At 40.2% G+C, this 16407-nt stretch overlaps 2 protein-coding genes across 3 annotated transcripts in view; one reads left to right on the forward strand and one right to left on the reverse strand.

Moving 5' to 3' along the window:
- zdhhc9 (zinc finger DHHC-type palmitoyltransferase 9) overlaps positions 1 to 4446 on the forward strand; it is a 28155-nt gene extending 23709 nt beyond the window's left edge. The window contains exon 11 of one of the 2 annotated variants that reach the window (XM_058075382.1): positions 32 to 4445. In XM_058075382.1, the coding sequence (XP_057931365.1) occupies positions 32 to 217 (186 nt within the window). In that variant the 3' untranslated portion in view covers positions 218 to 4445. Of the gene's footprint in view, positions 1 to 31 lie in introns of both variants that reach the window. The other variant, XM_058075383.1, reaches the window with a different exon arrangement.
- sash3 (SAM and SH3 domain containing 3) lies at positions 3771 to 13291 on the reverse strand. Its single transcript, XM_058075381.1, has 8 exons — positions 13071 to 13291; positions 10002 to 10097; positions 8907 to 9038; positions 8449 to 8596; positions 8224 to 8375; positions 7836 to 8045; positions 7598 to 7742; positions 3771 to 6304 (listed from the first exon to the last, which is right to left on the reverse strand). The coding sequence occupies exons 1-8, from the start codon at positions 13125 to 13127 to the stop codon at positions 5994 to 5996; spliced, it is 1251 nt and encodes a 416-aa protein (XP_057931364.1). The 5' UTR covers positions 13128 to 13291; the 3' UTR covers positions 3771 to 5993.
- Positions 13292 to 16407: the final 3116 nt, after the last annotated feature.

Raw genomic sequence — 16407 nt, forward strand, 5'->3', positions numbered from 1 at the left:
AAAGAGCTTGACTTGTGTCCTCTGTCTACAGAAAACCACGGCGCCGCTCATTCCGAATGAGCACACACCAGACGACGCCAAGTCCAGCATCGCTGCCTTGGCAAAGTCCACCTCTTCCTCCCCCACGGAGGATCGTCCTCCTTCAAATGACATCCCGCCTTTGGCTTCCCCCGAGACCGATGCCGAGACCTCTGTCGCCAAAGACAAAAGCCACTAGCTGCACCTGTGGCGTTACAGACATCCTCTTGAGTCCTGTACGGTCAGGAACTTTAATAATCCGAGCTCAGTTACTCTCCTCTTCCTCCTCTTCCTCCTCCTCCCCCTCACTCCTGCTTGAGTGACACATCCTCCTCAGGGAGAGGAGTGATTTCACGGAACGTCAGCATCTTCCCGAACACTTGACAATACTCATCCAGGGAGGAGTGCTCGCCAAGGGCACGGAGGAGATGGGGTAAGTGCGCATGGCAAAGCCCCAGAAGCCCCAGTTGTTATTTAAAACATGAAATGTGAGTGGCCGCTTTACTCCGAGTGGCCCGGCAAGGACAATATTGCTTTTCCACACGTGTAAATCCTCATTCCAGTACGGTTTCTGCACACATTACACGCCCTATGCAAATCAAGAAGGCTGGGTGTAAATAGACGTCCCACACACACACACACACACACACACACACACCCACACACACACACGTGTAGCTGACATATTGTAAAGGATCCATACAGTGTCCAACCTACCTTGTATTCTGGTAATGGCTGCATTCAGTACTGTTATAGCAATGGCGACGCCAGTCCTTCCATTTTAGATACATTGCTGTTCATGGGTGTGTATTATTATTATTATTATTATTATTATTAACACATGATGCTTTATGCACATGAAACATCATCTCCCTGACATCATGTGTGCACGTGTGACCAAATCTTGACTTTTGATGTTCTTGGACGCTAGTAGCAACCGTGCCTTACATCGGACGCAACAGATTAAATAAGAAACAGTATTAAATAACATTGATACTCTCAAATGACGTTAAGGGCGCGTTCACACTTGTCATGTTTGGTTCAGTTAGAAGGAACTTGACTTCATTCGTTGGTACTTTACTACACCAGTAATACTGTACCAATGTCAACACTAAACTGCACCACAGTGTGCATACAGTACCAAACCACAAGTGTGAACACAGCCAAACACATTTTCTAACGAAGCCGTTTTCAAAGTGTGAGGCAGGCCAATCGTTGGAGGCGACGCAAGTTGAGAAAAATAAAGAAAAACTTTTTTTTAACATGCTAAACCATCTTCAGCTACATCTAAAGACATCAATGCATTGATTCTTACTTCCTACAGCAAACAGAGTCTGGGGTGGGAAGAAAACGTCACACAATATGCACCAGAAAATCACATTTTTTCAGCCAGGCCCCAACAGTATGGTAGGCTACACTTGGAGAACACGTACTCCATTTATTTCCAAGCTGAAAGTCAGATGTGAAGATTGAGACTCATGTCCTCGTCATTAAGTAGACCATGGTTAGCTCAGCTAAACATCGGTAGTTTGGTGGTAAACAACAAGAAGGCCCGGAAGTGTCATGGTGGAGTCACTAAGGATGCTAGTCGCCTTTGCATTTGGATTGCTCCAGCATGGAAATACTCCATGCTCAAACTGTGGTATGTGTATCACTGTTGGTACAAGGGAACACCATATATTTTGAAGGAAAAGGAAAAAAGGAAAAGGAAAATTGTATAGGAGATTACTATCACCATGAAATATGTATAATATGTATTAATATGAAGCTGCAATTGAATTCAAGTTAAAATGTGAATTATTAAATCACTCTTAAATACTGCAAGTACAAGGCACATGGTCAAAACTAAGTACTGCAACTGGTACTTGCAAAGCACAAACACATTCAGGTGGTACATGTGTAAAAAAGTTTGACAAACACGACTCTAACAAATTAATCACAATAATTTGGGATGTCCGATATTGGCGTTTTTTCCGAAAACCGATATGCCAATATCAGTCGATATCAAAATGTGTAACACGACATATTCCCTGTGGTGGAATGAACACATATGTTGTATCCAACATTATCACATACTACAGTATTAATTGGCCCTGTACCCTAGAAAGCGCCCATGAATGATACGGGAAAGGCCCAAATGATACTGTGTCAAAGCCCAGGGCAGTGATACTGATAAACTATAGAGTTTAACCATGTCAGTACCAGCCCCCGTAGCTGTCCAATCAGAGCGCGCTGCTCTGGTATCGTGCCCGTGAAACAACCAATCAGAGAACAGTGCACGAGCGTTTGTTTTGCTGCCGTCTGTGCTCTGTCAACATGTCAGCGGTTGACACTCCCGGCGAAAGACAAATAGGGAAAATAGCAAACAGAATATTAGAAATGGAACGTTTTATCACTCTTGAAATGATGGAAAAAACTGAAAATGCAAATACAAGTCGGAAAACCAAGGGCGACTGCAACTGCAAGAACGAACGAAGACTGGTAGAAAGTACTCCCCCGCCTGAGTTAGACAAATACGTGTCTATGTTTATTGTAACGTCGTTGCCGACGCTATGGAAAGGACACGACTGTGATCGCTAACAAGCTTTTATTACACAATAATACAGGCTACTGTCGGCCGTAACCACGCCGTTGTAACCACTGCCAGCAACGCAACAGTGCTTCCTCAACACGACACGCACCCACCCCTGGTGCATTCACAGTCACGCGGAACAGTCAGACACTCAAGAGCACAACATGTCAACATGAACACGTCAGGGTCGCTACATTATTTTATCAATCAGAAAAGAAAATGGGGATGAATACGAGCCTGATTCTCTCAAATCAAAATTCAACTCTCTGGCACGTTACATGATGGAAAAACAAAAGTACGTGATAATAAGCTCATGATTAAGTAGTATGTGATAATAAGATGCTAGTCTTATTAAGATGATAATAAGATGCAATTCGGTCTCGGGCTGATACTGACACTTGGGGGCATGATACGGGGCCTGATACCAGACAAACCATGTGATAACCTCTAATTATTTTAGTATCGGTTTTCATGATCACACGTGTATCATCATAAGCTAACTCCTTACCTTTCACGACTAAGTGTATAAAAAAGGTAACCACTCACCAAGGTAAAAGCGATAAAAACAAGCCCTGAGTTGTACTGTTTTGAATGTGTTTCTGTCTACTTGCACGTACCTTCTCGGCAATATTCGTGCTCATGATGCCCCTTTTTGAAATTAATGTCACCGAAAAAGCAAAACACAAACAGGCACAGCTAACTTTTTGGTACTTAGTGAACTAAGGTCTTGAGAGATGTTTTCTTCATAAATCCCAATTCCATGACCTCAGGTGACCCCACATTCATCCAACACGAGGCGCCAATTAACATTTGTCCCAGTGCTTTGATCTGGCCCATGAAATTAATTTACATGTCTTTTTTTTGGACATCTGCAATGGCATCTGCACTTTTAGTTTACTAATGAATCCTATTTTTGTCTGGGCGCGTTCCTCCAAACGATTAGACTGGCCAAAATGGATTGTATCCGCATGTATCTCAATCTTCCACCACTCCCAAGAACACAATCAAAATCTTCCTGAACGTATCATTGTTTTTTTTCATCTTCGAATTAGTGTGTAAAATCTTCCAGAAAGGGATCAACTGTTAGCTTTGACGAGGAATGAATAATGAGCAAAAAAACCAAGCAAAGCCATGGTTGAATTGTACATATATTTCCAGGTGGACTTGATGCTTAGCACGAAAGCAGGCAAAAGCAGCGAGGTTGACCTCCAACCCAAATCATCAATCTTGACTGCAAGAAGTAAACATGGAGAGATTGAACGTTGTAGTCGCATAAGGACAAATGCGATAAAGCTTATTTTTTGTGTTAGATTGTGATTGTGCGCTGTTTGTGTTTGTATGCAGGAAAGAACAAGTGTTAGTGGATTATACATGTGTAGGATGAATTATCCGGCCCAGCCTATTATCTATTAGCGTTGTTGGTTATTCTCAACACAGCCAAACAATTCGTGCTGAAGGAAAGTGGGGATTTTGGCAGCTGGACTGATACCGGACCCTCTTAAAGAACCCTTGTTTTATTCCACCATATTTAAAGAATAAAGCAAAAGAAAGATCGTATAAAAGGCTGAATGTATGTGAACCTCTGAATGAGGTGACAATTTCTAACAGTATGATTTTTATTTGATGTGATAAAAATGTCATGATCAGATCTGAATGCTCTGATATACTGTATATGTATATGTATATCTATATCTATATGACATGATGTATACAGATACATTAGTATTCCATTTACGGTATTTATGTTCACTTTGTTGGGTATTAACACTGTGATTCTACTACGTGTTTCCTTCCAGTTACTCTACACTTCTTTTTACATGATCAATATGTCTGGTAAATAAACCATATTGTCTTACTAGTCATGCTTTCTAGCCAACGCATTCATCATTTTTTTTCTAAAACTTAAAATCCATTTAACTTTGTATCAATTTATTACTGTAAGTATATTTACGATAATATATTGAATTCATTATTAATGCACCATATTAAATACGTGCACCTTCATAAATAAGATCTTTTTATTTTTAGATTTGGGTTCATCAAAAACAACCGTAATCAGGGAAAAAGCTGAAAGACACAAACCAAAATAAGTATATAATAAGTATATAATAAGTAAGTTTGTATAAGATATTTGATGCAATTTAGAAATATATCTTCAAAGTACAAACGTGCATATTTGTCAATGACAACACAACTAAATATAAAATGCAGTTTTTAAATGAAACTTTTATTGAGTGAGGAAAAAAATCTAAATCAACCGTATTTCATTCAGCTGTCTTTGTCCACCAGAGGGAACCCGGGGAGCCTTGGGACAGACGCAACTGAATGAATCCGTTTTGAAATACATTATGGGAAGGACTTAAAATAGCAGTTATTTTTATTTGTACTTGTATATTTCTTAGCTACCTTTTGAGTGTTAAGTTGCTGTGTGATGGGTTTAGCATTCTTCAGATGATGACACCATGAGTAATGACCTCCTGAGGCCTCGCTTGCCTCAGTTAAGGTCAGTGTTCATGGCACCATCCTTAGAAAGACACAATTTGCAAGACCAAAACCGCGCTGAACAAAATTGTTGTCAATTTTGCCAGAAAACATGATCTCCAAGACCTTTGGGCAAATACTCTCTGGTCTGACAAGACAAAAGTTAAACTTTTTGGAAAGTGTACGCATGTGCCATTACATCTGGCATGAAAGTTATGCCGCATTTCAGAATCATCATCATACCAAAAGTCAAATGTGGTGGTGGTAGTGTGGTGGTCTAGGGCTGTTTTGCTGCTTCAGTCCTAGAAGGCTTGCTGTGATCAATGGAACCATGAATTCTGCCGTCTACCAAAAAAAAAAAAAAAAACAACCCTGAAGGAGAATGTCAGGCCATCAGTTCATGAGCTCAAACTGAAACCAACTTGGGTTCGGCAGCAGGACAGTGATCCAACACACACCAGCAGGTCCACCTCTGAATGAAAAACCAAAGACTTTGGAGGGGTCTCGTCAAAGTCCTGGCCTGAACCCTATTGTGATGCTGTGGCATGACCTTAAAAAGATGCTTCATGCTGGAAAAGCCTCCAATGTGGCTGAATGACAACAATTCCACAAAGATGAGTGGGACAAAATCATTCCACGGCGCTGAGAAGAGATACTCATTGCAAGTTATCGCTCAAGCGCTCGATTGCAGTTGTTGCTGCTAAGGGTGGCCCTTGAAGAAATTAGGAACGGAGCCAATACATACATTTTCACATCACTGAATATACGATATTCCAGACGTCCGTTCATCCATCCGTCCATCTGTAGCAAGTTTATAGTTTCATGGCAAACAGCATTCAACTGTTCAATGTCTGCAATAGTTACATGACCGCATGGAGCAGAAAGGTTCACAAGAACATTTGAATGATTTAGCCTGGACACTTTAACAACCATCATGCACACTAAGTTCTTGCAGATGTTGCTGGAGATCATCCAGTGCATCCTCGTTGTTCTCTGCCTTCTCATCCTGGAGCTCCTCTCCTGTCTCCTTATTGGTCTCTGTCTTTTCATCCTGGAGCTCCTCTCCTGTCTCCTTATTGGTCTCTGTCTCTTCATCCTGGAGCTCCTCCTCTGGTTTTGTTTCCTCCAGGTGCTCAGAACTCTCGAAACATCCAGAGTCCCTTGGCTCCTGGGTGTCCACCATGGAACTGTCCTCGTCCTCCTCTTTTTCCTCTCTTTCTTGTTCTTCCTCGTCTACCAAAGCAATTACAGTTTTTTTTTTTCAAATACCGGATGTCTAAAACACATTTATTATCTCTAAACGTGTAACTGTGGTCTTTATAGTCTGCCAAATATGACAACTAAATTATTACTTTGTTCGGGTACTTTACTTTGAGTATTACTTCATTCTTCCCATTGCAATTTACATGTAACATAATTTTCCCCCCCAAAATGCATTTTTACTCATATAACTTTGTAACTAATATGGCAGGTTATTTAATTTAAAAAAAACATGACACATTAACACTTAATATTGAGACCTGAATGCATTCTTATTCCTGTTACATTTATGACTTCATTCTTGTACTATTGCATCTATTTTGCTCCTATGGTGACTTACGTATATGATGAAAAATCAAAACATGTTGTTATAGTGTGATTTTATACCCATATTACCATTTTATGATAATTTTCTTGCAATATTACATTTTTTCTTGTAACATTGATGTACAGTACTATGCTCATTTTTCCACACTTTATATTGGGTTGTGGACTTCTATAGAGCAGCTACACATGATAACCTGCACAGAAAGCTTTCTAGATCTTCCAGAATCTGCACCTATTCCAGCTGTATTTCCAAAACGGTCTGTTTTAACATAATCCACCCACAGTCCACCTTCAGGCACACACACTTCAATGTGATTGGTCACACTCCCAAGCGCTCCCGAAGACTTCTGGACTACTGCCGGACCCCACTTTCTAATTTTGTTGGAACAGGAGTTGATGATAAATGAATAAACCCTTTGGAGTGGTCGGGGCTACTGGTAGTTTTTTGCAAGACTCCTGTTTAAAAAAACTCAGGTAGACAGGTGGTGGAATAAGGCTATTAGCATGGCTATTAGCATGGCTATTAGCAAGGCTATTAGCAACTCCAGACATCGGTGAGGTTGTAATTTGCACATGCTACAATGCTACAGAAACCGCATGATCCGAAACTTTGGTATAGTTTAACACGAGAATACAACTTTCTTATAGGTCGGAAAAGTGGGAAAAAGCATCCATTTTAATATGACCTATTTATTCTCTTCATTTCTACTATTTTTTTCTTCAGTGTAGCTCAAACATAGTCCAGACAAAGTCTGGAATCTAGTATTATATATATATATATATATATATATAGTGTTAATATAGTGTTCATTTTTACTCATGTGTGTGCAAACAAGCCAACACTAGAATGTCTTGAATATGGTATTTTACAGCATAACATTATATATACATATATATTTTACAGCATAACATTATGTGTATAAAAATATGTCAACCTACATTCTCTGAGCAAGTCGGTGGCACTCAGGATCTTAGCGCGTTGATCTGGGTCTGTGATGTTCAGCTCATTGAGGTGAGATTCTTGCAGGCCAGTAAAGTCTTCCAGGTTCTGGAAGCCATGCATGGACAGCAAGGAAGTCAGCTCCTGCAAGAGGAGAAGGTTCATTAGAAACACAGACCATCAAGATTGACTCTGTGTAGTCATTTGATAATTGATATTCCATAGCAGGAGTCTTACTGCAAGACCAATGCTGTCCAGCACTTCCTCCAGGGTTGCTGGTTTAGATTTGGATGTGCTGGTCTTGTCACAACGCCTGCGTCTGACGGGGGGACTCTCGTCGGGCAGAAGGTTGATGTAGATGAACTTAAAAGAGCCCACCTTGTTGTTGAGTTTCCCTGTCCAGGTGCCCACAGGAGGTTTCTCGATGATGTGAATGATGTCACCTTTCTGCAGGAGGAGGGATGCACTACCATGAATGCAGTACACCGATAACCTAACCTTACACTTTGTCCTTGCCCTAACCGAAGCCCAGGCCCTAACCTAACCCCAAAGCCCTAACCAAACCTAAGCCCTAATATTAACCCCGAAATCCAACCCTGAGCCCGAACATTGTTGGAAGATTTACTTGAAGTTTCAGGGAGTCCACATCATAAGGACTGGGTGTGAAGTCAGTGTGCACCAGAGCTCGTCCACAGAAGGGTCCATTGTACGCGTTGTCCTCCAGTCTCATGCTGTCCCTCTGGCAGTAACCGCTGTCCAGGCTTTGCCTGTCACTGTCTAACATGCATCCAGGAGAGGGCGGTCATCTTTGGACTACGGGATCCTTGAAGACAGAATGATGAGGACTTACTGCTGGAAAAAGGGCAGATGACCGGACTGGAGACTGTGTCCTCTGATCCTGTGGAGCACATGGACGTCCTCTGGCCTGGATTCACGCCTGCTGGGGGCCAGCTCGGGGAGACGGGGGACATTTCCTCACTGCTTTCCCCCTGGAAAGGCTGATACAGGGATCCATTTTTATTGGATTATATGTAATTGAATGTAATTTAATTTATTTATGTTTAACTGGACTTCAATTTATTAAAGCTTCTTTTATTTTTTGTATTTAAAAAATATTTTAAGCACTTATCACAAAATACACCATTATTTTAATGTATGCAGTACATGGCTTTAACCAGCAGATGGTGACATTGCTGAAATGACAGCGCCATCAACAGCTCAAACAGCAACACATATGAATAGGCTTTATGTATTTTCCCCCAATGACAATACATTGTACTATTATACAATTCTATCTATCATATTCACCCCTTCCTCTGCCAAAACCTTCTGCACCATCTTGGAGGTTTTGCGTGTCATTGTGCGGGAGATGACGTTGCGCCACTTCTTGCCCAGTTTGGTGCCGCTTTTGCTTCCATCTGGTATACCTCCATCCTCCACCTGTGAACACGTAGTTTGATAACATCTCAATCCTGGTCCAAAAATGTGACTTTCCAGGGAGGTTTACATTTTCATTGCAACTAAAAACATTCTACTTTTGCAGGATGATTCATTCACTCACAAATATTCAGAAGGATGAAAACATTGTGTGCTTATTGACGTCAACAAAACTGAAGTGAAACGTCCTTGTCAGACATGGCGGCGCTCAGCTTGACTGAGCCTTCACCGGAGGACATCCTGTCTGCACTTCATCTCTAGAAAACAACATCTTTACCGCCGTCATGCATTTCCAATCACACTGGGGAAGTCACTAATGTAGCTCTTTAAAGCACAAATATTATTTCAGCTTGTACAATTAGGAAGTTTTGTATTTCTGCAATATTCTCAATTGACCTTTGTGACCCTTTACATGGCGGGAAGGACGCAAGGACACACAAGTAGTTCCACTTTTTAAAAACACTATTATTTACCAACAGCACCTGTGCAAAGCTAAAGACAAACTGTGCTCTGTTTTAAATACAAACAAATTCAAATAATAAATATGTTCATATATTATCATATGTTAATTAATAATAAATTATAATGCATGGGTTTGCTAAAACAAAATGTAATTAAATTAAAATTAATTCCAGTATTACATCTGCACAATCTTATGAAATCCAAAAATAAACAATAAAGGAAGATTCAAGTTCAAAACATGAAAATGAATGAATAAAATTAATAACAATATTCTAAAATGTAAATAAAATATACACAAATCTAAATACGATATAAAAAAATGTATATTAAATTAGATGTACTGTATATGCACAAGCTAAGCTGAAATGACTCAGTTTGCAATGAACCCAAATCAAAATAACCCCCCAAAAAGTGTCCCTCAAACAAAATGACGAGCGAATATTGTACAAACACTGCTGTGTTTCTTCTCACAAGGTTCCACTATTGACGGACAGGTCAACTCACAGTCTCATCCAGGACCAGGTCCTTCTCTGAGCTGACAGGTGAAGTCACCTTGGGCTTCATGAAGTCCTTGAAGCTGCTGGACCTCTGCAGGGTGAGCTGAAAACACACGGTTGACTTTTTACCCCCATCATAACAGTTCCAATCATCACAGTTTGATTCATTTCAATCGGGAGAAATGTCACATATATATGACAAAAATGCTATGTGCAATTATTTCTATTCATTTTGGCAATTAGTTCCAGACCAGTGATTTTAAAGTACGATTTCATATTAATAATTGGAATATTTATGTAGTTAGAGCATAGAAAACCCATTTGTGGCTTTCTAAATACAATTTTTACCATTATTAGAGCCCTGTAGAAATGAAATAACACCCCTACAGTCACCTTTATGCTCCCATTTTTCTTTGTTTACATCACATTGCTTATGTGTAGGCAACGGGATCACTGTAAACATCAGCAAGCTAACAAACTGCGAGTTAAGCTTGCAGTTATACAGCTCATAAAAAGTACTGGATATTTCAGATACATTTCAGGATCAACCTAAGATGTCCGACTTTATCACCTTTACAGGTGAACTTAATTTGATTACTAATTTTGAATGTCCAACATGTCAGACACTTAAAAGCACAACTTGCTGTTTTCTAACATATCCCTAACTTTTTGTGAGTAGTGTATTTGCTGTATTCTAAACTCAAGGAAGGATTTAAATGGAGTGGGGAAGAAGACCAAAGAAGCTAAAAATGTACCACTTCCACACAGAATGGGAGGAGAACCTATTTTTACTCATGTCACTCATGCCATGACTAATTCCATGCAGTGTGCCGGTAATGTCTCATTAATGGAACATTTCTGACACCTAGTGGCCAGAATACAATATATATCTTTTGTGTTTTTATATTTTTTGACTAAAAATATACTATAGTGAACCACAAAACTGTGATCATTAATTCATATTTTTTTTTTTTTAGCTACAATCAAACTGTAATATTGCAATCCGTTTACAGCAAAAGGTTTTTTATGATCGTTAGTTATTTCTAAAGTGCTACTTAAGTAGCTACTTAAGTCAGTCAATAAGTTAGCTAGCTAGCTTAGGTTAGTTTTTATTACAGCTTTAGAAAACAACTTATTTTTCTTGAATATTATTTTGTCCAATAGAGGTTAGTTAAGTTTGGATGGTCGTTAGTCATCATCCAGTAAGTTAGAGAGTAAGTTAGCTCAGACAGCTACTTAGCCCATCACTGTGTCAGCTGGTATGATTGAAGAAAAATCACTCACAAATAACCGTTTTTTTACAAATTTAGTTTTAAATGCTTAGTCAGAAGTTACAGAATTTACAAAGATCACATAACCAAGTGAAAGCTTAAGTTTTGGTTGTTATCAGTTAGTTACTCAATACATACAAAGCTTTGCTAGCTAGCTATTTAGCTTGCTTTTGGTTGGTTAGCTATCAAACTGTCGAACACAACTGAACAAATGTCAGACCACCAAATTCCACATATTGTTAGCTTTTAGACGTTGTTGTGTTTTCAATGAGTTATTTAGTAGGTTCGGTAGTCAACTAAGCTGTCGGTTTGTTAGCTTGCTAGCTTGCTAGCAGAACTGTGCACATGACCATTTGATGGTTGCTTGGATAATTGCTATATATAAATAATAAGTTATTCAGTCATTCATTCATTCCTTTCCGCTTATCCTCACGAGGCTCACAGGGGGTGCTGGAGCCTATCCCAGCTGTCTTGGGGCGGGAGGCGGGGTACGCCCTGTACCTCGCAGGGCCATCCCAGGGCACATATAGACAAACATTCCCACTCACTTTGATGCCTAGGAACTCCGGTTTGGAGTGACCAATTAACCTAGCATGTTTTTGGAATGTGGGAGGAAACCGGAGTACCCGAAGAAAACCCACGCATGCATAAACACAGAGATGGAATTGAACTCGGGTCTCCTAGCTGTGTGACCTGCGCGCTAACCACTCGATCGCCGTGCAGCCTATTGAGTCATTGAGTTAGTTCTATAGCCAGCAGGAATAGCTACATCGGGGCTAAGTTGAGCAAATGGAGCTGTGGCCCCCACTTTGAAAGCAGATTACTGCCACCTAGAGGACTGGAGTGGAACAGTCAGATATTTTTATGGTCTGTTTTGGCCTTGGCTCTACAAAAATCAGTCTTACTATCTGTGGCAAAAATGTATCATGTTGTTGAAGGCGTAAACTCCAACTACTTCTGCAATGATGATTCACCTTGCCAGAATAGAGGAACTTTAGTCTGTAGTCAGGAAAGCCTTATTAGTGGTTAGACTGTGCATACGCTGTGTGTGCAGTGTACAGCGGTTAGTTCAGCTCAACCACAAAGGTTTTGCTCTAACATAAGCAGACTTCCTGTGTCAAAATGCAGTTAAAAACAACACGGGCCCCTTTACAGTTAAAGCCATGGCTAATGAAATCCATTTCAGAGATGGGATTTTATATTATTTTATCATATTTTACAAAATAATAACACTCAGTTTTACAAAAAAAGAGAAAATAAATCACATGGCACGAATGAACAAAATTAACACAAAATCTGAATTTATTAAATATTCTTGATTTTAGAAAAATCCCATCAAATGAATGTTCATTTTATAAATCAAATAAAAATAAGAAAAGCCCACTTTGTTATGCACATGACTGCCACTTGTAGGACTGGAGTGGATTAGCATCGCATCTGCTCCAGCTAACAAGCATACCTCCCGTGTCTATGAACGTCTATTGTAAGATTAAGATTAAGATTAAGATTAAGATTAAGATTAAGATTAAGATTAAGATTAAGATTAAGATTAAGATTAAGATAAAGATAAGATTAAGATATGCCTTTATTCGTCCCTCAGTGGGGAAATTTGCATTGCACAGCAGCAAGAGTACAGAGTCAGTTAAGCAGTACAAAATACACAATATAGAAAAATAAACAATATAAACGACCCAAGTATTAACAAAAATAATGTATTGTATGTATAATGTATTGTATGTATTGAAAGAAGACTTTTGCATGCCGTCGTCTTACATTTTAACATCAGGCACAAAAACGCCACTCACCTTCTTCTTCTGCACCTGCTCCTTCTCGGAGGCGTTTGAAGGCCTTCGCCTCAGCATGTCTCCTCTGCTGCTCCACTGATCACGCCAAAAACAGAGAATGTGTCTTTGTCCGTGTTGAGTCAGATAAAAAAAGATGATGCAGAGGTGCACTCCCCTGCCACTAAACCAAAAGCTAAGGGGAAGTCACATGAGCACACAAGCGTACAATATGCAAACCCGCTTCTGGCTTCTTCGCATGCACTATAGGCTTTTTAACCACTTTAAACTCTAGAAGTACAAAACAACAGCACAAGTGTTCCTCAGTGGAGAGTAGTTACTGCATGCATGCAGACGCCCTGTTGCAACATTTGTCCCTATCGAGTGTGAATCATGCAACCCTTTTTAGCTGTTGCTCATCTTTGCCCTCCATGGTGCTTTTTCAGCGACTTTTTCCCAGCTGTAACTGTTTGTCAGCATGTTGGAACTGAAGCAAAGGTGCTTTAACATGAACAACACAACAACACAACAGAGCACCACCTCGTTAAGTGTCCAAACACTTTCCATCCATTATTCACACATTTTTGTTTGTATTATTTCTTATGAGGAAACATTGACCAAACAAGTGAGCACAATGTAAGACTGTATCGTGTTGGTCTTTAGAAGAACAGGACATAACGGAATCTATCATCAGGTATGCAACATTCCCATATACGTGTGCCTAAAACACACAAATATGCATATGCTTTGTGAAATACATTAGTAGTAAAAGCAGAGAGGGAAGTACAGTATACAAGTCGAGCTTACTTTTTGGCATGGTATCATAACCACATGAAAAGGAAGATGGCCTATTTTAGTTTCCTGTCAAGTTGGTGTTCACACTTTTCCACGGAAACAACCAAAACAACAAAAAAATTGTAACAAAAAGATAACTAACATTGGCAACAACATTAAACCATTTTTCAAAGACTTTAAATCTTTCAGACAGATCAAATCAGTAATAATGAATCCAGTGGCAGGTTAATCGTAGCTTGGCTGAATTCAAATTCACATAATTTCAAATAAATAAAGGGAGAGAAAAAACCAACCTGTCCCTGTTTGAAAAAGGGATTACCCCCCATTAAAACCTAACTTAACTGAGATTCATTGAGATCTATCAGTGTGGAAAAAGTTATGAGCCATTTCTGAATCTTTGGGACTCCAGCAAACCACAGTGAGAGCCGTTATCCCCAAATTGCTAAAACATGGAACGGTGGTGAACCTTCTCAGGAGTGGCGGGCCAACCAAAATTACCCCTAGAATCTAGCAAGGAATAATCCAAGACCCCACAACAACATCCAAAGAACTGCAGGCCTCACTTGCCTCAATTAGGGTCATTGTTCATGACTCCACCATAATAAAGACGCTGGGCAAAAACAGCCCGGATGGTCGAAGTGGAGTTCTAAGCGGAAAAGAGAGACGAAAAAAACATTAAGGCTCATCTCGCTTTTGCCAGAAAACATCTTGATGATCTCTAATACTTTGTGGTCTGATGAGACTAAAATGTAACTTTTTGAAAGGGTTGTGTCCCATTACATCTGTCAGAACATTTCAGAAAAAGAACATCAGTAAAATATGGTGGTGGTAGTGTGATGGTCTGGGGCTGTTTTGCTGCTTCAGGACCTGGAAGACTTGCTGTGATAAATGGTTGTTGGCAGTGGTGCATTTTATAAGCACATGGACATCCATATAAGAGCATCTTTCCCCGTTTTTTTGTGTTGTTATTGTTGTGACATTGTTGTTCAGCTCATTATTCATTCTTTCATTCATTTTCTACCGCTTATTCTCACGAGGGTCGCGGGGTCGCTGCTGGAGCCTATCCCAGCTGTCTTCACACAGAGATGGCCGAGGGTGGAATTGAACTTGGGTCTCCTGGCTGTGTTGCCTGTGCGCTAACCACTCTGTCATGTTTTTTAGCTGAATATATACGACAAAATGAGTGTCAAAGTGAAAGTTATGCTTGTAATGTATCTTGTTATAAAAAGCCTTTGTTTTCCCTTTTTTGTTGAGAAGTGACATTTTGCTGAAACTTACCTTCACTACTGCTGATTATTAAAGAACAGAAAAAGGTAGAAACAAAGGTTTTTTGTGATGAAAGGTGTGAGTTTAATCTTTATATATATGGAATATATATATATATATTAGGGTGCATCAAATTTGAATGGGAAATTTTAAATTCATAATATCAATTTGGATACAGGCGGCTGAAAAGAGTTAGCTGGAGGGTAGCTGGACTCACCCTAAGAGACAGGGTGAGGAGCTCAGCCATCCGGGAGGGGCTCAGAGTAGAGCCGCTTCTCCTTCACATCGAGAGGAGTCAGTTCAGGTGGCTTGGGCATCTAGTCCGGATGCCTCCCGGACACCTCCCTGGTGAGGTGTTCCGGGCATGCCCAGCCGGGAAAAGGCCCCGGGGCTGACCTAGGACACGCTGGAGGGATTATGTCTCACAGCTGGTCTGGGATCGCCTTGGTGTCCTCCCGGTGGAGCTGGAGGAGGTGGCCGGGGACCGGGAAGTCTGGGCTTCCCTTCTAAGACTGCTGCCCCCGCGACCCGGACCCGGATAAGCGGAGGAAAATGGATGGATGGATGGAATATCAATTTGGCTGGCATTCCATTTTTTTTCTAATGAACATAAAAGTGCCTTTTGTAAAGTTTTGAGGAAATCCATTGAGATTTAGGGGTGCCACCTCACACATAAACGTTTGTAAAATTTTGGAAAATGTGCAATTTCTAGTCTAATTGCCAAAAAGTTGACCTGGAAATGTTGAGTACAATGAACTTGTATAGAGCATCATTTTCTATAGGGTTATCAAAGGGGGCCCAGACCAAAGACCAAGCTGCGACTGCTAGTCTGAAAGGAACTAGTTTTTGAGGGCAGCATCTTAGGAGAGCTGGTGGGTTGTGCTGCACTGTGCCTAAAATAATAAATGGACAAGTGTATATCAATAAATATGAGGCATCAGCAATACTGTCAGCAGTATCATACTGTATATATATATATATATATATGTCCATAAAAGAACACAATATTCTGTGTGCCTTGAAAAATCAGTCAACATAATGAGAAATAATAATAATAATAATAATACATTGAAATGGCCGTACCGAGAGGGACTGCATTTGAAAAATGGCTTGGCTGCTCGGTGTCCGTAACCGTAAGACCAGACTTGAACGCTGGAACAACAGGCCCTCTATGTCTACGATATTGAGTAATTGGTCCTCATGTCTAGAGGGTTCTAATAATGTCAAAAACCATTCAGTATTTAGAAGGTCATAAATGGGTATTGTATGCTGGGACTATGAAAAGATATGGTCGAGTCTG

This window comes from Doryrhamphus excisus, chromosome 6, assembly GCF_030265055.1.
Source record: "Doryrhamphus excisus isolate RoL2022-K1 chromosome 6, RoL_Dexc_1.0, whole genome shotgun sequence".
NCBI lineage: Eukaryota > Metazoa > Chordata > Actinopteri > Syngnathiformes > Syngnathidae > Doryrhamphus > Doryrhamphus excisus.